General features: G+C 45.8%; 1 protein-coding gene across 3 annotated transcripts in view; it reads left to right on the forward strand.

Annotated features, from left to right (window-relative positions):
- ADAMTS7 (ADAM metallopeptidase with thrombospondin type 1 motif 7) overlaps positions 1-12,376 on the forward strand; it is a 144,013-nt gene that overhangs the window by 33,666 nt on the left and 97,971 nt on the right. For all 3 annotated transcript variants that reach the window (XM_034784955.1, XM_034784954.1, XM_034784956.1), the window contains 3 exons: positions 8,714-8,858; positions 9,602-9,694; positions 11,251-11,396. In XM_034784955.1, coding sequence (XP_034640846.1) covers positions 8,714-8,858; positions 9,602-9,694; positions 11,251-11,396 — 384 coding nt within the window. The remainder of the gene's footprint in view (positions 1-8,713; positions 8,859-9,601; positions 9,695-11,250; positions 11,397-12,376) is intronic.

Below are 12,376 nucleotides of genomic sequence, written 5' to 3' on the forward strand. Positions count from 1 at the left end.
TGACACTGGTGTGAGTGAGAGCAGAACCAGTATTTCTGGGCATGCACGTGTGACAGCTGCACCTGTGAGTATCCCGACTAGTAATTAAACAGAGAAAATTGGATGGATCTTAAAGGTCTACACTGAGAACAACAATCTAACACACACATTCAAAAGAACATCTATTATTTTATAGTGCTTCGGGTTCTTTTCTGTAGGCTACCGCATAACACCACATGTTTATGTGTCATGACATAAGGACATGTGATCCAGAAAGGTTTGTGTGATTTAAATGTGAATTTGCAATCGGGATTAACAGCCAACTCACTCTCAGACTCTGGAGCTGTGTAAAACTTCAGTTACATTCTTTTCTACATTTCATTACCTCGTGCCGTTGGCTGTTGATCCCGATTGCAAATTCACATTTAAATCACACAAACCTTTCTGGATCACATGTCCTTATGTCATGACACATAAACATGTGGTGTTATGCGGTAGCCTACAGAAAAGAACCCGAAGCACTATAAAATAATAGATGTTCTTTTGAATGTGTGTGTTAGATTGTTGTTCTCAGTGTAGACCTTTAAGATCCATCCAATTTTCTCTGTTTAATTACTAGTCGGGATACTCACAGGTGCTGCTGTCACACGTGCATGCCCAGAAATACTGGTTCTGCTCTCACTCACACCAGTGTCACGCCAGGTTTCACTGGAGTTACTCCTCATTTGCACCAAAGCAAGTGAGAGGAGAACCTGGCGGAGATTCCAGCCATAGGGAGACATTGCGGTACCCGTGCTTTAGTTCATGTCATTTTTCCATCACACTGAACTTCGCAATTGGAAGAGTAGGAATGTAGCCACTCTGTAGACGCTGCTCCCCACCCCTGCACAATATAAGCAGCAGCAGAGTGCAAGGAAAAAAGGGGACAGCTCAGTTTGAAACGTTCACCCCGCTACTGCCTCACACTGGCACACAGGATGGACAGCAGTCTGGGGCCGGACAAGCACTCCAAGTAACAGAGTGCTGGTGAGCTCTTCTTCTCTGCTTCTCAGGCATTCCCAGCACCACTGCAAATATGACATGAGAAAACACAGGCACTGGCTGGTGCCAGTTGCCTTTTTCATGCTCTTGAGACCTCTCAAGACCTGTATTCGCCTAGCAGAGCTTTACCTTGCTTTACCCTCTGCTCTGCCCTGAGTGACTTTCCAAGGCAAACTAATTCTGTTTGTCTCTGGGCAGGAGGCATTCCGGGCTGAGCCACATTCTTTTGTACAGCTGTTTATTTTTAGCACCACATTGCTGACTCTTCAGTTTGTTATTAGGTTCTTAAGACTGGTGCCTAGAGATTTACATCCGTCAGTGAGTGCCTTGCATTGCTGGGACATTTCTCTTCATTATTGCAGGGGAAAGAATGAGGGGGCCTTCCAGAAGCAATGCTAGGGGAAATTGTAGGTGCATGCTCATCTGCAAGGAACTGAGCAGCCAGGCAGAAGGCCTAGCTATGGGCCTGGCGTGAGGGTTGGCTGTGTGATTGATCCCCCATCTCAGGTACTCAGCCAACAGCTTAAATACACTGCCTTGGCCCTCAGGTAGTGTAAGCTGGTGTAGATCTATGACTTCAATGGAGCTATGCTGACTTTCACCAGCTAATGATCTGGCCCTCTATTTTTAACCTTCACTTTTAGAATAGGAATTTCCTGATCACCATAACCTTGAGCTGCACTTCCCAAGAAAGAAAAGGATCATCTGGATGCATTTCCAGTTAATTTCTGTCTCTCTCCTCCCCCAAGAAGGGCAGCTCTTCCTTCAAGGGGAGAGAACAGTTCAGCAAAAATATTTCATTGGCTGTGACATCCCTCAGGCCAGGGAAAGGGGATGGTGTGAGCACAGAAATGTCTGTGTTGTTAGAATAACGTTGGCAGGAAAGTAGGGAGGTATAAGCCAAGGCATTAGACCCTCATGACCCGGGCTTGCTAGATGTGCCTGGAACAGTCTTCACATTGAAAATTGCACTGTCCAATTTTGTATAAAAGAGAGAAAAATCAATAAAAGATTTGAACCTGTGAAAACAATTCGTATGTTAAATGGAGAGCTGCCCTAAGCATGAATCTGCCTGTCTTGCTCGGAAGCCTCCAGGCCTGAATATGTGAGGGGCTGAACAATTCCCATGAAGATCAGCAGCGCTCAGCTGGGTGAGGTCCCAAAGACCAGAAATGGCCTCTCCCTAGTGAGTCACCTCTTCCTCCTCCCTCATTGTGACTAGATTTGTTTTAAAAGTGACCAGCAACATTTAAATCTAAGAAATCCACAGTGAGCCTGGAGGAGGCTATGAACCTTATTGCCCTCAACAGTTACTGGAGACCCTCCTTTGGCTCAAGAAATAGCTCCGCTGCTCACGGACCCAAGGGTCGCTGGTTCAAGTCCCAGCAAAGCTGGTTATTGCCGTGAGTAGTTCAAACCACCCTGTGGAAGGGACCCTGGGAGGCGGGTCTGGCGGCTTAAGTAACAGACTTAGGAAGCGATAGCAATTGTGCACTCACAATCAAGTGCATTGTTCAAGTAGGGCACCTATGTAGTTTTCTCCCTCTAGCCTTAGCAGAAGAGAGTATTAAGGCTCTTAGGTGTCACCATTACAGGGAGATGTTCCGTAGTGAAAGTAGAAGACTGACTTTACTATGGGGGGAACAAACTGTGCCTGTTTCATGTCCCATCAGTGCCAGATTTCTCCCAGCCCTCTCGCTGTCTAGGCCAAGGTAGGGAGAATACTTTGGACAGAGCAACATAAGTACCCTTGGCGGTAAGGGGCTGGCTGCCGTTCTGACAGGAGCTGCAGATCAATGACCCACAAAATGAGGGAGGATTTTGGCTTCCAAAGACGATGCATTAACACAGGAAAAGGGTTTCAAAGGCAGATGCCAAGAATGAGAAAACGAAGTGCTTGCTATCCTAGTGCCACTCCCTCTGTGTGATCCGAAAAGCAGGGGGCATCCAAAGGTTTCCATGTTGTGACGGTATTCTCTGGCTCGATGGCCATCAACTAGTCTGACCTCTTGTGCATCCCAGCCCACCAACACCACCCGCACACCAACCCCAACAACCGAAATGAGACCAAAGTATTCCAGCCCACAGGAGACTAGACTAGTATGTGCCATAGGCAGGGGGGAAGCTCATGGCATCAAAACCAAAATATCAGGAGTAATTATTCTTTGTCTGTTTGTTACAGTCATCTAGAGACTGAATGGCTGTACCAAATGCCATGGAGAGATCAAGGAGCAGGTTTTTTCGCCCTTGTTCTTTCGACTGAAGTTTCACATCAGACAGTGACCAAACCAGTCTTAAGGAACAGCAATGCAATGCCATGGGTGTAGGTGACACTTTAGAGTCCAGCTCTTACAACTTGCCTTGACACTGCACTGAATGCATTGTTTCCCTTTCTATAAAACACCCTGTTGATGTTGTTCCATGAGCAAGTAAAGAAAATGGCTTTGGAGCTGCCAGGCAGTGACTTTGCTGAACTCAGAAATGAATGTAAAGCTTGCAGCAGGAATAGAATATTTCCTTCAGCTCTTCATTTCATGCCAGTTCAGCGCTATAGTACTCACAGAAATCTAGACCTCTCAAGCCTGGTCTAGACGAGTGTGTCCTAGCTAGAATTGGACTTAGATACATGTGGCTGGAAAGACAGAACTAATTTCAAAGCAACGGTCTGTTTAAAAGTGTTGGGCACCTGTCCCGAAAGGAGAGTCGCTGGGAAGCTGCTTGTGGAAAAAGATCCATGTAATTTTAAATCATTGCGTTTTCCACGGGCTGCATGGGGCTGCAAAGCCAATGCTCTGTGATAGGAAGGGTGAGGAGATGAGCAGCCTGACTGGGCAGAGACATTGTGCGTTAGGCCAAATGGGGAGTGCTGTCTGGGACCGGACTGGCTACACCCTTTGGAAATGTACAGCGTGTCTATCCTGGGGGTACCCTCTACTCATTGAGTGTTGTGGGGAAGTGTATCTGACTGTGTGATAGGCTGTAACCCCATGTAGGGGGAGACCTTGTCTACGTGAGAACGGCGGGCCAGTTTCACTTAAATCAGTTTCTAAATCAATCTAGTTAAACCCCTGTGCAGATACTCCGATTTTGGTTTAAGACTGTCTTATTTTGGGTTAATTTAAACCTCTTCCCAGTCGCCTTAAGCTAAACTGCTATAATCCGCGTGTTACACTGAAATCAGAGGATCCAGGCAGGGGTTTGCATCAGGTGAATGAAGTCAGTTTAAATAAACTCCTTAAAATTAAACCGGTGACACTTGTTCATATAGACAAGCCCTTGGGTAATACAGCAAAAGCATTCGATGGCAATGAGAGCAGATCAGGAACATTCCAGAATTTAGTGACCACAGGGCATCCTCTAAACGTATCCTCATGCCTCACTGACTTTTACTAATCGCTGAAGACTTTAGCATCTGAAATACCACTGTCAACAAACCTGGTCGTCTTTGCTTCTTAGTAACCATAGAAAGACCTGGATGTTTCAAGAGGTAAAGAACATGAGTGATGAGCCTGGGGAAAGTGGCAGTTTCGCTCGTACTGCGTACAGTAGTAGCCACGGAAATGCAACCTCCTTTAAAGGTGCTCTCCTCAGTACCTACCAGCTTCATTTCTGAGGGTTGTAGCTTGGAGCTGCAGCTCTGAGGGTCAGTGAGCTTTGGTGCTGACCATCTGTATTAGTAGGTCGTTGACATTAACTGTATGATGTATGAAGCACCAGGACATCTGCCATTAGCCCTGTTTGCACCAATGAGGCCCTTTCCTGTAAGTGATGAAACTGAGGCCATGAGCGAGGAACTTGGCTGTGACCTCATTATACAGCTAAAAATCTTCCGCTTGTTCCTGGTGAATGTGCCATTGGTTGTACTCCTCCAGGGAGTCGCTGAGATGCTTTGCGATTGGTAGTGGGATTCTCTTGTAGCTCATCTTGAGACAAATGCCTGGTACTAAATCAAGAAAATAGTGCTTGTCCTATCTGTGAATGCTAATTGTGGTGGAAGTCAAGGGCGTTGTAAACCGACCTGAATTAAGATCCTAATGCTGAAGCAATAAGTGGTTGCAATTTTATAACAACTCCCCCAGGAGTGCTCTTTGCTCAGATTGTGACTTGGGTAAGGAGGTTCCAAGGAGTCGGGAGTTTAGAGCCTCATCAGGCTGTTGCTACATGCATCTGTTTTACTCTTGCGCTTTAATAGCGGATTCCAGGTCATAAGGCTAGAGAGGATCGTGCAACCAAACCCATTCCAGCAGCAATATTGCAGGCTCGACCCTCTTGCCAGTAAACTAGGAGTTATCCAGAGAAGCACCACTAGGTTTAAGTAGCCTAATGGTCCCTCACAACTCAAACAGGAAACTCTGGTCCATATTCCCTTTCTGGTGAAGCCTTTTCAGTTTCCTAAGACCAGCAGGATTTGGACGGATGTCAAATTTGAGACTCATTGGAAGACGTTTTCTTTGCTATTACCTTGTTTTGTTACACATTAGAGAACTGTCAGATCCCCTTGCATCCCACTCTCATCTGCCCATTTCAAATGACAGACGTTTAACCCTATCCTTTCCTTATCTCCCCACCCCCATGGTATGTAGGTGCCCCATTCATATATTTAGTAAATTAGCATATTTTGCAGGAACAAATTATAACCATTTCCAGCAAGTGCATGTAACACATGTGCTTGCCAAGGGGCTTTGCCTTCTTCCTGTGCTCTGGGTATGAGAGCCTTGGTTTGCATGGGGAAAGCTAATCACTAAATTCTCCCTCCCCAAGCCAGTCCCGGAGTATACACACTTCCAGTACAGGCTAAGGGGGACATTTTTGCAGAAGCTGTTGTTAAAAGGACTGGAAGGAGATCTCTGTGTTTGAACCCCAGGCCTGTGCTCCAATTCGTTTTATTCTGGAAAAGTCAGGATGCTTCTGACTTGCTTTATCTAAATAAATAAATAAATAAATAAATGCCAGCCAAGATGTTTTTAAACAGACAAGTGTTTTGGTGTAAGATTGGCTCCTTAGAATGACAGAGTTAAATCCTGGATCAAGGTCTGCTTCCCCACAGAGGAGACAAATTGACTTGCGTGCACTTTACCATGTGTGGGTCTCTTGGACAAGGCCTTCCTGCCGAGATCCCGTCTGCTTTGCATGGTTTTTGAACTCTTATAGCATTGGTTTCTCTTGAAAAACTACCTGTTTGTCCCCCATTTCCCCTTGCTCACTTGATGGCTGCCCTTCCCTTTGGAGGCAGCTGCATTTTAGCAGAGCTGACTATAAATGAGAACTGCAGTGGGATCCTTATGTACTGAAAGTGCTGTCTAAATGGAGGATGCTATTGCTGTTATGCCTTAAAATTTCCACTTCTCCAAAATACAGGACTTAAAAGAAAATTAAAGTTTGTCTATATAGCTGTTGAAAAGTATCTTCCGTCTCCTCTAAACGCACCATCTCTGCCCTAGAATAATGCACTCTACCGGTTAAACGAAATTAACATGCCGCTCATTTTGCAATGCAAGCACAGTGGCATGGCTGAAGACATAACTTTCTGGATATTCATGAAGCGCAAGGCAGGAGGGAAAAAACTGCGATAGAGCGGAAACCATTTTATTTGTCTTTTTCATCTCTGACTTTATCTCCTCTATGGGGTTAAAAATCCATCGTAACATAAACATCCTTAAAGATTTCTTTCCAATGCTAGTAAACATTTGTTTAAAAATATTTTGCCTGTCCCTTCCTGCTGTGGTGCTTTGAAACACCATTTGGATTTTGTTCCTGAAGCTCATAAAACGGCTGCTAGTTATGTCTACATCTTGTGGTTCTGTGGACGTAAACATTGTCACAACTTGATGTGCAACTGTTATGCTTGGTTCCTACGCATACTGGCATCCTCTTGAGCTCAGCAGCTGGCCTTTCTTAAATAACGTTGAGCGAGAACATAAACACGCTGATGCCTCACGACTGAAATAAATGCAGCCGTGCAAAGTCTTTTCCACACACTCACATTTGCGATGCCCTTACTTGTCCTACACCACATAGGAAGCACCCACAATTTATTGTGCTAATTTTAACTGGGACTAGATTAGCTCTACCAATAGATTGGATCTGCTTAGTGGTTTGAGCATTGGCCTTCTAAACCTAGGTTTGTGAGTTCAATCCTTAAGGGTGCCGTTTAGGGATCTGGGGCAAAAAATCTGTTTGGGGATTGGTCCTGCTTTGAGCAGGGGGTTGGACTAGATGACCTCCTGAGGTCCCTCCCATCCCTGATATTCTATGATTCCCTCCCTAACTTGCTAGTAAGATATCCTGGCTATTTATTTCCATGTCGGCACTAACAGCATCTCTCTAGCTGACTTGATTTTGCAGCTCTTGACCTTAAGCTGTGCTCCTTTCAGGGTAGCTGCGACAAGGAGCCTGTGTGCTATTATATTTTAAATGACCTGCAGAACTGGTGCTGTCTTTTCCATCCAACAGCAACCATTGCACTGCAATGAGCTCTCAGAGACCTTTAAATGAAACAGGTAATGGGAGATATTGTTCCATGGCTGGGGTGCGGGGTGGGACCGAGTGCAGGTTTCTCGAGTAAGGGATCTATAGACAGGGCTTCAGAAGCATCAGGCACAAAGCCAGATGCTGGGAACAGGGAAAAGTGTCTCCCATAATAGGAACAAGGCCAAGAGCTCAATTTAAAGTGCAGGCCGTCTGCATCAAGCCTGCCACCTCATCAAACTCTAAAGGAGCAAAACTAATAAACAGAGCAGAGGAAACCAGTGCTGTTCCATCTAGGCTTAAGGAAAGGGCTGCAGACTCAGACTTCCCTCTCAAATTAACCTGGTGCAAGAAAAACCCTGACAGCTGCTCTCAGGGAGGTGTAATTTTATAGTGAACATTTCTCATCTTGGCAGGTTAAGAATGTGTCCGAGCAGTATTTTGCTCTCCGCTTTGTGATAGCTCATTTAAGCACAGTAATAACTTCCTTGAGTGCTTTTAAGGTACCACAGTAAAAACCAGGCTGCCTTCCCATCTTTGACAATGAGGTTTTAGGCTGGAGTTATTTGTATTCAGACCGATGAGTGGAAGCTTTTTCTTCTCTTGATTTAATGTTAAATGTGGGGATCTCTGGTGACATTTTCAATGGAGTCTTGCACACAAAGTGGGCCATATCTTGGGAGTTTCACCACTAACTTCAGCGGGAGTAAAATGGAATTCTGAAATACTTTACAGGCAGAAATAGAGCAAAGAAGTAATGCTTGGGAATAGCTGTTCTCATGCAGCCAGCACAGAACACTGTATGTACATGCAGCGGGGTAAGCGGTAAGCGCTGGAAATCCTCACAGCCTCATGGGCTCAGCTGAGTACCTAACATTGAACTCATTGAAACCTCTTGGGCTAAGTGGATGTAATTCCATTGACGTCTATGGAGTTGCCCCCACTTTCACCAGCTGTGCTGAGTCAGCAACTGTGGTCTGGAAAGCCTGTGAGAACAGGCTCTCCCATGAAATCTCAGCTCCAGCAAGGTATCAGAGCAACGAGCTACTGGTGCTCACCGGCTGCAGATGACTCTTGGTTGCCATTTATGCACCAGCGTTACGATTCTTCCTTTGTTTTTAACAACAATTCTAATGTTCTACAAGAGCCTGTTTTGCTGGGTCTCTTCATGCCCTACATTGATCCCCGTCTGCTTGATTCTGACTTGTCCGTTTCATGTTTGCAGTCGAGGCTGGGGGTTGTGTCTGGATGACCCACCTGCCAAAGAAGTGGTAGACTACCCCTTGGTTCCACCAGGAGTTCTCTATGACGTCAGCCATCAGTGCCGGCTGCAGTATGGAGCATACTCCACCTTCTGCGATGACATGGATGTAAGTCGGGGTTGGGTGTTCCTGCAGTTTTCCTTTATGTAATGATAGAATTTGTGACTGCTGAGTGACAGTCTGAACAGTGAAAATCTTTGCATAGAAACTCACTCTCTGCTGATGAAGGGATAAATAAATCCTGCATTATGAATTGTTAGTGGAGAAAGGATCTTGTCATGTTGCCTGAGTTAGGGGGGAGGGATAGCTCAGGGGTTTGAGTATGGGCTTGCTAAACCCAGGGTTGTGAGTTCAATCCTTAAGGGGGCCACTTAGGGATCTAGGGCAAAATCAGTACTTGGTCCTGCTAGTGAAGGCAGGGGGCTGGACTCGATGACCTTTTGGGGTCCCTTCCAGTTCTATGAGAGAGGTATATCTCCATTTATTATAGGAGAGAGGTTGGTTTGTTTGTGGAGCCCTCTGTCCCCGAAGTTCCTCTTCCAATAGATCCAAGGAGCCAAACTGACAGCAAACACACAAACATTCTCTCCTCCTGGTTTAAGGAAGGTTCACTGTAAAGGAGAGGAAAGTAAGGGGGCTATATATGGGAAAGCGAACGTCCAAACTGCCAGAGAAAAGGGTGGCCAGAAGGGGAGTTCTATAGACAAAAAGGTCAGCGTGGCTTTCTTTGCTGACTGATTAGATCAGTGGGATAATTCAGTGTGTGAACACGTTTCGAATAGGTCAGATTTGGGGTGGCCCTTTGGAATGCTCAGTAACCCCCAGGCTGTGTCCACACTTGTTTTCCGCAGAACGTCTGCAATACGCTCTGGTGCTCAGTGGGGAACACGTGCCACTCCAAGCTGGATGCTGCCGTTGATGGCACAAAGTGTGGCGAGAACAAGGTAATTAGAGTAAATTATATTCGCAGCCACAGTCGATTCCTTCTCCTGTATGTAAGGGACGATGTTCATCACACTGGTTTATTATATAAGTCAAAAAATAGGACAAGTTGCAGAATGCAATTCCGCAGCATCGGAACTACCTAGAAATGGATACATTCGGCTCCATTGGATTTGTGTGTTCTGGTCATTATTTAAACGTTCAGTACTGTTGAGTATTCAATCAGCGTATGCTTCAAATCACCGAGGCAGCCAGGTGCTAGTGTTTGCCATGTCATGGCTACCGGCACAGCTTTGCCAAGGTGAGATCTAGAAGGACCTAGCTACATATATTTTTTCTGGTACATTGGTTGAACTTGCACAAGGATCAGCACACCTGTGGGGTGTGGGGGAAATGGGGGATTTGATCTCCTCTGCTTAACTTTAAAGATAACGGGTAAAATCCAAAAATTTGCAGGCAAAAATCCACCCCTGTCGGGATGCTTACTATAGACTGAGTCATGCAGTCCTTACTCTGGCACAACTCCAGTAGCTTTCAGGGAGAGATCTGCCCCAGTAAGAATGACAGGACTGGGCCCTAAATCCATTGAAGCAGCATAAGAGGCGGAGTCGTGTTTTGCTCCGTGACGTGTTCACATGGCAGCTGTTGGCCTTACAGGCATGACTTTCCAAGCATTGCATATGCAACTGTAGCCTCATTCACACTCAACTTTCTTCCAGCCCAGCGCGTGCAGCTAGAACTAAAGAGGAGAATTAACAACCAGATCGAGGCCGCCATTCCACCTGCTTTTTTGCAGTAGCAGCACACAACAGGCAGAGAAATCCCTGTGTGGCATAGGGCTAGGGTAGCGGCTTCTATGCCCCCTCTCCAGGTGTAGAGGGCATGGCCAGAGAGCAGCCACAACCAGCCAATCCCTGGCTGCTGTAATGACCCTTTGTGGGCTATTCCCAGTGAGCACGTCACAGAACAACCCTGACACTCTTCTAAATTGCATCTTGGGACCAGGACAGTGGCTTCAGATTCAAGTAGCATAAAACAGAATAATTGTAACATAAAAACATTTGCACGTCCCCCACTCCTGGGTAGAGCTAAATGCAGAATGGCGGGTGCCAATAATCTGGCCCTAAGAGTTTAGTTCAATTCTACAGATCGTGAAGGACTCCTGAGGCTTTCCCTGTAGAACCTATCATCTTACCCATTCTCCATGTTAACCGGGTAACCAGCTGGTAGAGCCTTTGTTATGACACCAGAACCAAAGCATTAATCTCAGGCTGGACACGTGTTCTGCCTAGGCACTGCCAGGAAGCTGGAGCGTGAGTTGTGGTGAAATAGGTGTGTGTGAAACCAAACTAATCTTACTCCCATGTGCACACCTCCCACTAACCAAGTGTCCCGGTGTTTCCCATTGCGCTGTGATGCACACCGCTCTCGTTCGGAGTTCTCTTCTCTGTGCTGCACATTCATCAGATTAGGGATTTATAAACGAGTGCCAGTTAGTGCCTTGTAAGAGTATTGTTAAACATCAGCTGGCCTCACTCTTGTCTGGGTTACTCCGCAGTGGTGCTTCAATGGAGAGTGTGTGCAGGTGGGCTACCGCCCGGACGCCATTGATGGAGGCTGGGGAACCTGGAGTTCTTGGTCTACTTGCTCTCGGACATGTGGTGCTGGCGTGCAGAACGCAGAAAGGCAATGCAACAACCCCACGTAAGTTAAGGCTCTTGCTTTGTCCAGGTGTGATTAGATTCATTAACTAGGTGACTTCATTAGGAAAACCCCATTTACAGCACATATCTGAATATCTTCTTATCATCTAGCAAGGTATGACCCTGCCCCAAGCTCAGACCACTTGGGCTCTGACCTAATGATGTATTGCACAGTGAAACAGTAACAAAGAGGTGACCCCAGAGAGGGTATTTTCAAATGCCATTAATTATATCTTTTAAAACAGCATACATTTGAAACCACACAAGCAGTTTAACTGATGGGGCTAGCTAGGAATCTGTGCAGTGGAAGGTCTGTGGATTGAGGTTTAGAGTTTTCTTTGTCTACCTTTACATACAAATCATTCGTGATTAGTCCAGGCAGAAAGCACCTGAAACCCAATTCAAAACAAAGGTAAAGACGAAGCACTTGTGAATGTAACACATATGCAATGTCTTTTTTAATGCCAAAAAGAAAAAACGTTCCTTTAAGCAGATTCAGAATCACTGGGGAAAATTCCAGCACCCTTTACTGCCCTTTGTTCTCAATGAGCAGTTTGCAAACAGGTTATAACAAGGTGTGTGAGCCACAACAAGAGGATTTCTTTCTGTCAGACTTTAGTGTGGCAGTGACCAAATATGGCATAACTTTCTAAGAAAGGTGGCCCTATAATCAAAGCATCTGAATAACAAACTATGGTGTAGCATTGTCTATTCCATGATTTCTGGGCTGACACAGCTGGTCCCCAGATGTCTCTTCCTTCCCCCACCAGATAATTGTTGGACGGTGTTAGAAACAAAGCTTTCCCAAAGGTTACAATGTCAGAGCCTGTGACCCAAGGTGAGGAGCAGGAGTTATAATGAACCATAGCGACACAGTGGGTTTAAAGGATATGGGGCTATGTCATGCCATCAGTTCGTAAGCAGAACTTCCCATGAAGTCTATGATGAGTTCTGCTTGGTGCCACAAGTACTCCTGTTCTT

The sequence above is a fragment of the Trachemys scripta genome, chromosome 10 (assembly GCF_013100865.1).
Source record: "Trachemys scripta elegans isolate TJP31775 chromosome 10, CAS_Tse_1.0, whole genome shotgun sequence".
Lineage (NCBI taxonomy): Eukaryota > Metazoa > Chordata > Testudines > Emydidae > Trachemys > Trachemys scripta.